This window comes from Phoca vitulina, unplaced genomic scaffold, assembly GCF_004348235.1.
Source record: "Phoca vitulina isolate PV1807 unplaced genomic scaffold, GSC_HSeal_1.0 scaffold2, whole genome shotgun sequence".
In the NCBI taxonomy this organism is placed as follows: domain Eukaryota; kingdom Metazoa; phylum Chordata; class Mammalia; order Carnivora; family Phocidae; genus Phoca; species Phoca vitulina.
Window position 1 is genome coordinate 63751341 of NW_022589705.1, and position 15706 is coordinate 63767046.

The 15706-nt window shown below is 35.6% G+C and overlaps 1 protein-coding gene across 4 annotated transcripts in view; it reads left to right on the forward strand.

Moving 5' to 3' along the window:
* SPATA6 (spermatogenesis associated 6) overlaps nt 1-13009 on the forward strand; it is a 135776-nt gene extending 122767 nt beyond the window's left edge. For 2 of the 4 annotated variants that reach the window (XM_032429500.1, XM_032429509.1), the window contains exon 13: nt 9775-13009. In XM_032429500.1, coding sequence (XP_032285391.1) covers nt 9775-9955 — 181 coding nt within the window. In that variant the 3' untranslated portion in view covers nt 9956-13009. The remainder of the gene's footprint in view (nt 1-9774) is intronic. The other 2 variants (XM_032429517.1, XM_032429526.1) reach the window with 1 other exon arrangement.
* Nucleotides 13010-15706: the final 2697 nt, after the last annotated feature.

Genomic DNA, 15706 nt, shown 5'->3' on the forward strand with positions numbered 1-15706 from the left:
GTTTTATCCCTAAGTCATATTAAATATTAGGACAAGGAGTCACTCTCGTTCTACTTTCCATCTCAAAGATGAGAGAACCTACACGCGAAGGCTTCCATCAGCAGAAATCGAGGGGGTTTCGGGTCTTGGCTTAATATCACCCCTCTCAGACACACATTGACACAGAGGTCCTGAGGAAGTCTGCATGGACCCCTGAATGGCTGAGTGAGGAGCTCAGCAAATCCTCTTCCACAAAGCAACAACTAGACAGAATTGTCAAAAACACCAATTTTAAGACTCTAGAAATTGACCAAAGGCATATAACAAATCAAGAAGCATTTATTGAGAAAATCTACTGAGCCTCAATAAGGGCAGTGGGAATCTGGCATTTTGCCCAGAACTCCCAGTGCCCAGCTTCTTAGGGCAGTCATGCTGAGAGAGTGTCAGCCAGAAGAGACTGGCTATATGGAGCAGAGCATGAGAAATCCCATGTACATGGAGATTAGTAGAAACAATAATGATCCCACTGGCAACCAATAAGAGAAGGCTAGAGGTCTAACTACTTGTTGGGACAGATAACAAAGATCCAGGGTCCAGGTAGCCAAAGTTGGTCTTGATAAAGTTGTACTTACCCCTAGTAGTCTGGAACATTATGTGTATCTGTAAGGTTGTAAATATGTTCAGGAAAAACTGGAGAGGCCCTTAGGGAGCCATTAGTCCATGGCTGAATGTGAGGCCTTGTGAAGGCAGAAAGTAATATTCAGGGCAGGCTTGCAAACTGGATAAACTTTGAACGTATATTCCAAGTCACACATAGATCCATTGGCAAAAGATGGAAGAAGCCTTTCTGACCAGTCATTTGCTGGTCACTAACCTATGCTGACCCAGGGGCAGCCCCTATGAGTCCGACTTAAAAGTAGAAATAATAATTTTTTTTAAAAAAAGAAAGGAACAGGAGACATCAGAAACTATACAGGGCAAGGGAAACAGACTTCAGGCATTAGTGCAGGCAGGACACTAAACAAATAATCAAAAACAAAACCCTGGTAAGGTCAAAATCAAGAGTTGTTGCAGTTTTTATCTAAAATATTGTTTTCAACAAAAACTTATGAGACATGCAAGAAATAGGAAAATCTAACCCATACGATTGAAGAATGAATTACTATAAACTGTCTTTGAGGAGGCCCAGATATTGGATTTAGCAGCTGTGTTCAAAGAACTAAAGGAAATCCTGTTTAAAGAATTAAAAGCATATATAATGGCAATGACTCATCAAATAGAGAATATTGATAAAGAGATAAAAATTATTGGGGCGCCTGGGTGGCTCAGTCGTTAAGCATCTGCCTTCAGCTCAGGTCATGATCCCAGGGTCCTGGGATCGAGCCCCACATCAGGCTCCCTGCTCAGCAGGAAGCCTGCTTCTCCCTCTCCCACTCCCCCTGCTTGTGTTCCCTCTCTTGCTGTGTCTCTCTGTCAAATAAATAAATAAAATCTTTAAAAAAAAAAAAAGATAAAAATTATTTCTTTCATGCTTTGCATCAAAATTATGCCTAGGATTCAATACTTGATCCTACAATCTAGATGTGCACTGTGGTTATCATTCATGGAGTGTAGCAGAGAGTCCGTGCTTTCTGCAGGAAGAGCAGAATGGGAAATTGGAGTGCCTGTTACTGTACATGGCAGCCTATGCATGCTAGCTGGCCTAGGTCTTCTGTCCTCTGACTATAAGATTCATTTGGAAGAAATCTCTTATCAAGGAGTTGTTAAGTGACCTTTTACTTGAAGTGTTTTGGGATCTGGAGCTGGAGTTTGGGAAGAATCTATTACCCATGCCAACCTCCCTCTCTCTTACATGTTGCCTATCTTTTAGGAAATTTTAGGCCTTTGCAGTGGTATCCTTGCCAGTGCCCAGGGTCCTGGCGGGCTTTTTAGTACCTGCTCTGTATAGTTCAGATTTCTTCAGTTTTCAGGATGTTTAAATTTCTCCATATTGTTGTGTACTTCTGGCATAACTATCTTATTTGAACATTGGTCCTAATTAAAGACTAGGCATGAGTGATGCTTCATATAGATGGGAGTTGGTCACAAAAAGAGAGAAGTAAGGATAAAAATAATTTTCAGTTCATCATTAGAATGTGAATTGACCTTTTATGACTATTGCCTAAAATTTTTAACCATATTCTTTTATGGAACTAGCTAATAATATAAACTGTTTTCTATTTACTATTATACTGAATATTTTTCAGGTTACTAACAGTAGAAATATGCTCAATGTACTGTTTTATTGTGAAATTATTTGGAACAGAACTGAGTAATTAAAATTTTGACTATATATTTTTGTTTGTTTTTATAGATTCCAGTATAGTTAACATACAGTGTTATCTTAGTTTCAGGTGTACGGTATAGTGATTCAGTAATTCCGTGCTTCACCTGGTGCTCATCACAAGTGCACTCCTTCATCCCATCACCTACTTCACCCATCCTCCCACCCCCTCCCCTCTGGTACCCAGCAGCTGAATATTTTTGAATAACACAGGCTTGACTGTAGTTTTCATCTCTTCCCTACTGATCACTATCTGATTAATCTGATGAATCTACTAAGATGTAATAAATAGCCAAAAGGCTGTCTTTAATATTAACAAGTGGAAGAAAAAAATCTAAATAATATACAGACTAAAAATCTCTTAAATAAGAATAAGCTTTCATTTTTAAGTGAGAAAAATGTTACTTGATTCTAATTTGAATTCATTGGATCTTGTGTTATTAACTCAAGTATCTTAAAATCCTTTTTCATTAAATACTTAAGATTTAATTTTTTTAAACAAATTTTGTCTAGAAGGTATGTTGATATTCAGAAATATTGGGGGTGCTGCATATTTATGTGATTTTTCAAAGTGTTGTAAAAATTGTAGCTGAGGGGTCTAGAAAAGTCTCTGATGATTAGGACAGGGCAGTGTTGTATTCATTTTTTAAAACAAAAATATGACCTTGGTAGTTAGACTTAATATTGACACCAGGGCATGTCCAATGTTCCAACTTGTTGTCCGCTTAAAAAAATACTACTAAGCAACCAGAATGGTTTTAGGACTACCAAGTCTTGCAGACTAATTTAATTTTCTAAATAGATCATGAGAAAATAATACATTAAATATAACTTTCAGTAAGAATTGTGATTTTATGACATTCTCATAAACAAGTAGGCGATTATGGTCTGAACTAGTGTTAGGTGAACTGCCGATTGGATGATGACATGGAAGACACTATTACAGCAATCCCAAGTGAGATTCGAGAGCCATAATAACTAGTAGTTCATGATGATATGCTTGAACTATAGTTGTGTAAGCTTTAGTGATAACTGCATTTAGGAATAAAAAATATGTTTCTTATTTTATTTAACCAGGGCAAAACATGCAAATACTCCTAAAGTATCACAGCTGTGCTCTATATTAGATCAGTTTTATGTCTAGTTCTCTTTACTCAAAGTATGGGAGGGAAGTCAGAAAAGAATAATAAAAATAAATGAGATGTTCTTTAGGGACCTGTTAATGATACTGAGTTTAACCTGCATTCATGAAACCGGAGGGAGGACTTAAAATGTCAGTTTAAAATACTATTTTTTTGTGTTTAAATAAAGACCACTTGTCCCCTATATACATATTATTAAAAATAATGCTGGAGGCTAAGGAGATTTTAGAGTAATCTTGATTCAATCTCCCACTCAATAGAAATCCCTTCTGTGTCCTCCTATTGTAGGCTCATTATTCACTCCAAGATAAAATTCTGTTTGACTCCTAACAGTTAAATCTTACTTTATTCTTACCTCTCCAGATATACCTGGTATTTCATGATACTCCAAACTGTCCCATGCCTTGATTCTGTTATAATATGATGCCTGGAATAATGTCTGTCTTCTTCTTTACCTAGTGAATGCCTACTTATTCTCTAGGACTAAAGTCAGGTTTTTCCCTCTTGTGAGATCCTTTCATGACCTCAACAGACTGTTAGGCATTTTTCTCCTTTATCTAGCCACTTCCTCTCGTGTATTTCAACTCAATTAGGAACATTTTTCTCATAATAACTATTTCATTATGTGTCTATCTTGTCTTCTTCTATTAAATGTGAGCTCCTTGAAGGCACAGATATGTTACTTATCTTTGTTTTTGACTGCCCATCAAGGTCTTTGACATGTAATAGCTCAATTTAGAAAAATAGTTCCAATGTTAAAATTAGGTTCTTTATTAATAATGATCAGTTACATTGCTAAAACTCTGTCATTTAAGTAAACTCATATTTTGATTGTGATATTTAGTAACATGTCTAGATAAGGAATCAAGAAAGGAATTAATAATAATGAAAGCTGTTAGACTTTATTTGTTGTCAGTGGCTCATTTCTACACATTCTTAGTCATGGAAGAGAAAAAAAATGACCTATAAGTAACCAGTCTTCAATAAATTTCTCTGAATATACTTCTTTTAAAGTTTACTATATAGTTTCTGCTAATGGTAAAAGAAGATAAATGACAAGATGTAATTTTTTCCCTAAGCTTTTTTGTTCCCATAGAAAACAAAGTCTCTAATTCAGTGCTTTCTAAAGGATAGTTTCTAGACCCAGTGACATCAGCATCACCCTGGTATTTGTTAGAGATCCAAATTCTTGGACTCTACCTCAGTAACTCTGGAGGTGAGACTCAGTAATCTGAGTCGTAATAAGCCTTCCAGATGTCTCTGATGCATATTATAGTTTGAGAACTACTGCTGTAATTTATCAGTAAATTTTTATGTCTTTAATGACATTTTATCTTTATATGGTATCTTTAAAAATACAAAATACTTTTCAGATTTTATTAAACCATAATATATCCTCTTCCTATTATGTATTCTGAACTCCAAGACTTGTGAGTACTTCCATTCCTATTTTTCATCCATACATCCATCCATACATACATCTACCCACCTATCCATCCATCCATCCATCCAGTGCCTCTAAAGCATACATCACATCCTCAAAAATATTTTATGTGTTTTGTCAGTCAAAGTTTTGCTTGATAGGAACCTTTGTTGAGTATTATGGAAAGGAACTTATCTCTTGTATTATATAAGCATGTTTATATTGACTCTTAGATCACAATTTTGAAATATAAAATATGTATCATCTTTAAAGTCACTTTCAACTCTGGTTCTTTGAGTACAAATGGCAAGTGGCCAATTTTATAATTCTCATGGCCTTTCAATTATTTCTTAGAATTAATATTTTGGGGGTAGCATATCCATCTTACCTTCTGACCTTCTTTTCAGTGGGTATCACCTTAGAGATATTTTGTCTGAAGACTATGTATAGAGTAGTGTATGCTTGGGCTTCATTTGACACTGATATAGGAAACATCAGGGTTTCAAGTGAGTTCATTCTTTTCGAAGCAAAAAATTAGTAATGTCCTTTGTCTCCTAGTTCATGCTAAACTGCCTAAGACCTTTCTCTTCTTTGCTTATATGCTAGGCCTTTTCAACACTTAGGATTTGAAGCTGTGCAGTTCTTGGATATTATCCTGGTCTGTTCTTTTTTGTCTTTTTTTTCTTAATAGCATTATCATGATTAAATACAGGGCTCCCTATTTAAGCAAGAGTAAGTTAATTAAAACAAAATGCACTGCATTAATAAAATATCATCCCCACTTTGAAAGTAACCATTTAATGGTATATAGCATTGATGCAGTATTTTTTAGAGTTTAGTAGGAATTCACTAAAATGCTTTGAGTGTAGGAATGCTGGAGATACTCATGGTAAAATAGAGAAGTATAATTTTTAAAAGCCTATTACTATAATAAAACTTTTTAGTGTCACTTACACATTTTAAACTTATTAATATACTCAGTAATGAGAAATCAGAATTGACTCAATATGTCCACAGTTCATTAGAGAGTTAATGCTTTCATGTTTGGAAGTAAATACCATTTTTAGGATTATGATACTCTTTGTTTGCACCTATCTGTGGACCATATTAGGACCTGTTCTGTGTTCACATCTCTGTTTTGCAATTCAGACTTCCAGGCTGAACTAATTCCTAAATTCTCTCCAGAGAATTACAACATTGTTTACTAAATTGAAGAATTTTGCAATTTTAAATAGAAATAAACTCGCTGCCAAATTTTACAAGATCTAAAAGCATCAGGATGTGTATTTTGGCCGCTTTAGCTCTTCTTTACAGAACCTTATCAGGTTCATGTTTGCTTCCAAAAAGCTTTCTGAATTTTATTTATTCATTGCAAGCCACTGAGGTGATACTTTAAGATAGCTTTGAGACATGAAAAAAAAAATGTATTGTCTAATGGAAGCAAAGCAGTAGCAAATCTATGCCAGGTAATATTAAATATTTTAATTGATGATAGGGGTAGCAATTTGGTTTACACTCTCAGAAGAAATCTACACAATGATTTTTAAAGTTAACAGCTCTACTGCTGCTTTACCTCTCTGAGAGCAAGGTAGAGGTGTGTGTTAGAAATTCAGACTTCTCTTGAGTAGGTTTATCATGGAACTAGCCTGGCAACTAAACAAAATGTAGAATTCAGAAAAGAACATTATTTTTTTTTATTTTTTATTGTTATGTTAATCCCCATACATTACATCATTAGTTTTAGATATAGTGTTGCGTGATTCATTGTTTGTGCATAACACCCAGTGCTCCATGCAGAATGTGCCCTCCTCAATATCCATCACCAGGCTAACCCATCCTCCCACCCCCCTCCCCTCTAGAACCCTCAGTTTGTTTTTCAGAGTCCATCGTCTCTCATGGTTCGTCTACCCCTCCGATTTCCCCCCCTTCATTCTTCCCCTCCTGCTACATTCTTCTTTTTTTTTTTCTTTCTTAACATATATTGCATTATTTGTTTCAGAGGTACAGATCTGAGATTCAACAGTCTTGCACAATTCACAGCGCTTACCAGAGCACATACCCTCCCCAGTGTCAGAAAAGAACATTATTATCTGGCCATCAGCATGTAGTAAAGTTGATGATTGTGGACAAGAAGATAAGGACAAATCTGTGTTTTGTGAAATTTTAATTAGTTCATGACTTGTTGCAAAACAAGTCAACAAATAAACAAAAAACAACCAACCAAGCAAAACACAACATGGTGGGATTCCTAAAGTAGTATGAAGGGAACACAGGCAAATGTGGGGACCTAGGCTGGTAGATACGGTTGCAGAGGCACAAAAGATGTAGAAATGTTTCTGTTAATATATTTGTGAGTGTGTGATTTCCCTATCATTTGACTCAAACTGTCAAAAAAAAAAAAGTTGTAAGTGACAACAGGAGTTAAGCTTGGTGAAAAAAATCTATGAAATCAGAAATTGTATTCAGTGGCTAGACTATTTCTTCAGCAAAGCTAATGAAAGAAATGTAACTATATCAAAGCAAGAGCACTGAGACTTGGCTAAGGCCTTTTGAACAATTTTAAATATTATACTGACATTATTAGAAATTGTCTTAATTATCCCTCCTTAACTGAATGGACAAGATAGAAGTAATGATAATCATGTTTTAAGACACCTTTGTTATCCCAGAGACTACCATTTTCAAAATTTTCCAGTGTGAAAGAGGCAGCACCAAGTGTAAAGAAAGTTTGACAGGATCTAGTAAATATTACTAGAAAATATGAGGTAAAATTTCATCTTAGCAAAGCCATGAGGAAGTAGAGAGACCTCTTGTCATGGTTCACAAAAGTGAATTTTGAAAAACATATCACATATATTACTTGTAACGGGGATATATTTAAGGTTTGTGCGTCCTAAGTAATAATAATAATGATAATAATATAATAAATGAATACCCATTTACTCACCATCCAACTTAATAGAACATTAGCCATACCTCCAAAGCCACCTTATGCTCTGAAATTGCATCTCTTTCCATGGAGATAGCTGTTATTATAGCTTTTCTATTAATCCTTTTTTCTTTATAGTTATACCACACGTGAATCTATCCTTCAGCAATAAGTTGTTAAATTTTCCTTGTTTTAGACTTACATAAATGTAAGTATAACTGTGTATTGTTTGGAATTTGCTATTTTTCCACTCCGTTGGTTTTTCAGTTTCATCCACATTGATGCATGTGGCTATAGATCATTAATTTTCCCTGCTGCATATTATATCATTGTATGCACATACCATTTTATGCATATCTGATCTAACGTAGATGGATATTTAGGTAGCTTCCAGTCCTTAGCTTTTTTACAAAGGGTATCGTTATGAACATGTCTGTACGTGTGTCCTGGTACATATGTGTAAGAATTTTGCTGGGGTACCCAGGAGTGGGATTACTGGCTTGAAATTGCATATTCAACCTTATTGGGTTATGCCAAACTCTTCCAAAGTGAGTGTATAATTGTTCTCATGACTTTACATCCTCACTGACACCATGTCAAGCTCCAAGAATGATAACCCAGCCTACTCCATGCCTTTTTTTGTGATCTCTTTTATTGTGTTCAGGTGTTAGGTTGACTTCAGGTCAAATAGCAAATTCTTCTTACAGATATACGGCCCTAAGAGTTTCTGTTTCACAATTGACAGTAGAGGTAACATCATTGGACTGATAAGTCAAGGAGGAAATTGTTTGAAGTGAGATTCCAAATGTATGAATAAAATATTTGTGGCATTTAATAACCAGAACATACAGTTTTATATGACACAAACTTCGTAATCTCTAACATGCCTTGAGAGTCTTATCTATAACAAGTAATTAATTTCTTGAAGTAGGTCAGTTATTTATTAAAAAAATAAAATAAACTCAGTCCTTGAAAAAGTCAACATTTTGTTTCTAGCAAGTAATATATTAAGCCCAGAACTTAATATTTATGATAGTAAAATTGTAACTTTGGTATGTTTTTTAAAGTACTATCAAACCTTTAAAAGGAGTTGCCTTTTCTTCTCTATTCTCATTATAATTAGCCTAGTCCTGGTCTGTTTCATAGTTTCCTATCCATTCTCTCTTTTTTCTTCATGACCCTCAAAATTGGATCCCTGTCACTTCAAATACAGACTTTTTTGCCTTGTTTTCCATTTTCCAGAAGTGGTTCACATTCAGGCTAATTCTTAGCTACTCCTTCTTGAGGACAATAGCAGTGTGCCATAGCGGAAGGGGCCTCAAGGCCACAGACATGGTATCTCTTTCTCTTCTGCCAGTCACTAGCTGAGTGGCATAGGCAAGTCGACTTCACTGAGCCTCAGTTTCCACAGCTACCAACTTCAGAGCATCCTCAGATTTTTAGATAAATATCTATAAAATACCTAGTAGTTTAGTGCCTCGTGGTTAATAACTTCTGTGTGCAGAGTAAGCACTGTACCATATACTTTACACATATTGTCTTTGATTTTTAAAACAATAGTGCAGAAAATACAGTAAAGGAAGCTGAGACTCAGGATGATTAAATAAATTGCCCCAGGGTTCACAGCTTATAAAGGATTGAGCTGTTACTTAGTTCCGTGTCTGCCTGACTTGAGAGGCCCAGAGCTCTCATGACTGGCCTTCCCACAGCATTTGCGCCCTGCTTTTACCACATCACACACATCTCCCTTCTCTGAATTCTTCATAACTCTCTCTCTCAGACACAATTTTCATTTTACTGTTTTGTAATAGTTTCATATGAATAGGGTCACTCTCTGAAGGCACAGACCTTATTGTCTTTTATTTCTCACAGCCCAGAGTATCACATACCCATAAAGTACTCAGTAATATTTGATTTATATAATACTACCTTTCATTGAGTTTCACCAGTTTTAATATTTTATATCCTTTTTTTATAGCTCATTTCAGCGGCCACGTGGCACTCTCCATTTGGATGATGGTGAATACTGGTCCAACAGGGCAGCCTCTTATAAAGGAAAATCCCACCGACCCATCTTTGAGAACAGCATGGACAAGATGTACAGGAACTTGTACAAAAAGGCCTGTAGTTCTGTTTCGCATACACAGGAAAGCTTCTGAGACCACCCATGATAAACTGTATGGGTGTCTGTGCCAACTTCTCAATGAAAATGTTTGATGTGATCAATATCTGTATTCTTTTTTTTTTTAGCAGGTGATTCTGGGTACAGTAGTTAAATGTGAATAAGTTTATTGCTTCAAATGGTAAATTATCATAGGCAGTCCTTTTTTTTTTTTTTAATCCCAGAAGAGAGTGCTGTATTCCAAAAGTCAAAGCTCTGCACCACAATCACAACTTCCAGTCTGATTATGAGCAGGATGTTCTGCCACATGTATCTCATATCTCCATCTACAAATCCAAGAATAGATTCTCTCTAGAAATGGTCTTCAGCCTTAATCACCTTGTGATTTTCTTTTCATCTGCTTGATTGGTTATCTTGTCTAAGATTAATATGAACTCCTTTTTCTTGGTAATGGGCAAAACAATAAATAGTACAGAAATGAATTTCCTAAGTTTAAACCCTGTTTTGACTAGTATTTTCTACTTATTTATCCCCCCTAAAAAAGGTTACTTGTACTTCTTAGCTAATAAGAAATAGGTGTTTTTAAAGTTTATATAATCATTCACTTCCTCTTCTGTCAAAGAACTAAGTTACCTACAATATGGTTAGCTAGAAATAGCAGTGGCCATGTGTGACCCAAAATGTGAATAACTGATTTTTAAAAATAGAATTCTTTGCATGATCTTAAGGCCATATCTTTTGGTGCAACCAGAATCAGAACATAGTTTTCGTTAGTAAGCATGTAGAAAGTCAGAAAGAATAAAGGGATTATATTGTAATTTTAAATTCTTTGGAGTTTTCATAGGTGTACCGAATGGCCCAGGAAAGTAGTATCTTTTTTTAATTATTATGTTAGTCACCATACAGTACATCATTAGTTTTTGATGTAGTGTTCATGATTCATTGGAAAGTAGTATCTTTACTTAAAGGACACTTGGAACCATAAAGAGGAGTAAAATATTATACAGAATGCTTTGTACTGGAAAATCCGATAGTTGATAAAATTAGCTCCTCTCCACCCGCCTTATCCATACCTGAGAGGCCAGTGAGTCTTTGGAGATATGAAGAAATCCGTCACCTCATATTTACCAGAGTAAGTGGAGGGAAAGCAAAGAATAGAAAATAAGCAAACTTGGCTTACAAGCTTGAAGAGTTGACTATGAGGTGCTGTTCTCTCACTGACTGTACCTTTGGTTAATTCTACAGTTATGATTTAAAAAGAAAAAAAAATGAACTCCATTTAAGTTGAAATTAACATGTAAAATTGAGTGACATGTTTTTGTATTAAGAGAAAATATGTAATACTTGTTATCTAATAATAGGATTTTTAAACTCCATGTTAAGAGTGTTCTGGTATGACAATCAGTGATGTGTGGGAACGTGCATCAGAGAAAGGGGCCAGGAGGCCTAGGCTCTGCCGTTCTCCCGCTGAGTCTCTTTAACTCTCTGGGCCTGACTTTCCTCAGCTATCACATGGAGAGAATGAAGTGGATCAGCATTTCCCGAACCGTATTCTGTGGATTTCTATTTTAAGAGATGGCTGTAGGAATGTAGATACAGGAGTTTCATTAGTCATATAAGTTGAGGAAAATCTATACACTAGATTCACACTCCCGAACTTAGAGAGTCACAGGTAGGATGGCAGGAACGAAAGGCAGTGCTATTGATCCTGGAACAGCCGTTCCAAACGGGCTGTCCGGGCAAACTGGTGTGTATGGCTGATAAAGTCATAGTCAACCCTAGCCTGGTGGAGGCACTGAGAAATCCTGGCATACACCTGTTTCGCTCTAGCATCTGGTCTGGAGTCTGACACATAGTGCTCATTAAATATTTTTTGAATTAGCCCAGAATTTCCTAAAGTGAGTGTGTAGCAATATTTGTCATTACGGCCATCGTTCCCCTTCCATCCCACCCCCTCAGCTCCCCACACTCCCTTTCAAATGTGCCGTCCTCGGATACATGTAGACACCAGTCAGGGAAATAGGACACTATACAATCACTGAGTTACCCTCTGGCTGTAAGTTGTAGGATGATGTTTTGTACAATGAGCTTTTGAAGGTCAACGTTGACTAATGCTTTTTTTTTTAACAAAAAATATTATCAGTGAAACTTAGTATGTTTTGTTTTTATTTTTGTTTTACATGTGGAAACAAATGAAAAATTCTTCCATTTAAAAGGTCCTGCTTGGTGAAAAGAACAATTTTGAACTTCAAAGAAAATTTCACTGTCGTAGAAAATCTCCTGAGTGAATAACTACATCAAAAGTTACCTATTACACCTATTTCTGCCATTGGCTATACAAAGACCACAAAAAATGGGTCTCAGAGGGGAACTTCAGAATATGATATTCGGAAAGATATTTTCCTGTGTATTACATTTGACTTCTCTCTGAAGGATCAGGTGCAAATTTCCAGATATGTAGTGTATTAGCTAAGTGTCTATTTCCATTTCCTGGGGGGAAGAAGTGGTCTTTGTTGCTATCCCTAAGTATTACTATAAAATCTTATGTTATGTTATTTTTAAGGAGTAAAACCTTTAAATACTAATAGTTGTCTTTTCTCATTGTAAGAAGCAGAAAGATGTAATTATTACAATTCTTACAATGAAGCAGAAAGATGTAGCTATTTCCTTAGCCTTTTAAAAATATTTCTTACAATCTAGTAATAGTTATTAGACTTAATATGAAAGATAAATTGATCTTACTTCTTCCTTTTAAGGTATTTTTGTCCTTTAAATAAAAAAAAAAAAACCCTGGGAATTTCAGGAAGAAAGATGTCAATTCAACTAAGAAAAAAGACGTGTGATTGGACAGAGAGTGAGGTCTTCATGGTCCCACCATTAGCTATACAACCTTGTTCAAGTCATTTATCCTTCTTGGAGCTCAGTTTTCTTATCTATAAGGTGATGAAGGGGTTAATTTAGAAGGGTCTTTTAATGTTCCAACATTTCTATAATTGTATAATTGATTAAGATGGAAGATAAACAAGTTCTAGGAAGCAGAGTTGTATTGTAACTTCAAAGATTAAGCCCCTGATTAAAAATCTGGAGCAGATAGAGCATTCTCATTATTGTCTTCATTTTCCAGTAATAGCTTTATTGAGATAAAACTCATATACTGTAAAGTTTACCCTTTAAAAGTATACAGTTGCATGGTTTTTAGTATATTCACAGAGTTGTGCAGCTATAACCACTAGCTAATTATAAAATATTTCATGACTCCGGAAAGAAATCCTGAACCCATCAGCAATCACTCCCCATTCCCTTCTGCCCTCACCTCCGGGCAACCAGCAGTCTGCTTTCTGTCTCTGTGCCTGTTCTGGTGTTTCACATAAATGGGGTCATACAGTACGTGATCTTTGGTGTCTGGCTTCTTTGACTTAGCATAATGTTTTCATAGTTCATCTGTGTTGTAATGCACATCAGTACTTTATTCCTTTGATGATTAAGTAATATTCATAATGTGGATGTGCAACAGTCAGTTGATGAGCATTTTTATTATTTCCCCTTTTGTGATATTATGAAAAGAACTGGCATGAATATTTGTGTATGAGTTTTTGTGAGAACATATCTTTTCATTTCTTTCAAGTGTAAACCTAGAGGTGGAATTGCTGAGTCATATGGAAACACTATGTTTGACATTTTGAGGAACAGCCAAACTGTTTTTCAAAGTGACCCCACCATTTTACAATTTTTGTGTTTTTTAAATTTTACCTTAGGATCTTAGGCTAGTTATACATTTAAGCATCATCCACCCATTCGTCACATGTTTATTGAGCACTGTATTAGATATAGAGGGTATAAATTTGTTAAATGTACCTTCCCACAAGTGTGAAGAGTCGACTGAAAAAAACAACAGTGTATTTCAACATTTACAGTGGTTTGGTAACTTCTTCAGTGGACGACTACAGGAATGGGGATAGAGCATTGTAGCTTGGTGCAGAATTTGCAAAAGCATGAAAATGGGGGAGAGCATGGATGTTCAGGAAACTCCCAAGTGCTTTCACTGGAGATGGTGTGCAGGGATGCAAAAGCTTTGGGAGGATGTGTTGAATGCAATAAGAGAACTGCAAAGAGAATGACAGGCCTGGAGTAGCATTGGAAGAGATGACCTTTGAGATGGACATTGAAAGATGGGAACGACTTTTGAGAAAAGGAAACCAAGATGGAGTAAACAAATATTGATCAGGTTTTATGAGGGTAGAGGTGGGATAGAGGGAAATATCTAGTAATCAGTTAAAAATAAAGATCTAGAACTTTGGAGAAGTCAAAAGTAGAAAATGGATTTTTGGAATCAGATAAAAATAATGAAGTGAGAGAAAAACAAATGAAAGCTCTCTGCTGTTCTTGTCCTAATTTGTACATGACCATTGTAGACGCCCTGACAGGAGTGAACCTCAAGCAATTGCACTTTTTGCTTATTGTTGAGGCCTTGGTGTTTAGCATGTTAGAGAGCCACCCTTTTAGAAATTAGGAATAATAATAGAATTATAGTCCCATTATAATTAGGAAAATAGCTAGAAATTCATGTACAAAATGAAGAGGTAAGAGAGGAAACCCATTTTTTTGTTATGAGTTATTATGAGTATATTATTTATCTCTGAGTGATACACTTAGTTTAATAATATAAAGTTTCTTAGACAACCAGAACTGGTAAATATTCATCCATTTGTCAAATATTATTGAAGGTCTTCTCTGTTCCAGGCAATCTGCACAGCACTGACTAAGCATCCAGAGATAAACAAAAACACAGTTCCTGACCTGAGTTTGTTGGGGGGGAGACTGACATTTACTTATTACAGTGAGAAAAGTACTGTAATAGATGATAGAAATGCTATAAAGATGAAACGGAAGTCCTAATTAATTCTTAAAGGTGTCATATACCTCAGAAATTAGTAATTAATGATAACTGAAATTAGCTGGTATTCTATCTAGATGGCCTGGATATCATAAGCCTTAGAAAATCACTAGAATTTTTAAAGTAGGAAGGAAATAACCCAAAACAGAACAGATATGAGTGTATATGCTGCCACACCTACCTTGTTCTCTACAGGTTAATATTAGTTAAGTCCTTATTCTCTTTACCAAAAATAACTCTACTTTTGAGGGGAAAAAGGTGTGTGTGTGAGTGTGTGTATAAGATATTCAAGAAAGTACATTTTGCTGTATTTCTACAGATCACCTCCGCAAAAGTGTACTGAACATGAGTTAGTGAAATAAATCAGGTTCTTGAACCCAAGGAGCTCATTTTGACTATTGATGGAGGGTCAGACAAATAATGATAGTATAGTGTCCATGGGTTTCCTTATTTTTACTCTTTTCTAGCTCAGGAGTATTTCCTCATCTTTGTGTTTCCAGCACTACAATCTGGGCATATCTTTATTATAGCACTTAACAAACTGAGTTATCAATGCCTTTCTTGTGTGTCTTTTTCTGCTGGTCTAGGGCCCTGTTTACTTCTGTATCTGTGGCACAGAGTAGATGTACAATGTTGGTTGAATGACTGCATGAAAGAAGAATACATGAAGGGTCACTAAAAACAATACAAAGCCTAACTATCTGGACATAAGAAATAAGAAGACCTGATAAGACTTGCTTTCAGCTAGTTTATCTATACCGGTAGCCAAAAGCGAAAACAAAGGAAAAGATAAGAGAGAAATCCTAGTTGTACCATGGTCCTCAAGAAGAAAGAAATGGCTCATCAGTTGAGAGAGTTAGTGTTTATGTAGTGCAATCTATTTTTTCAAAAAAG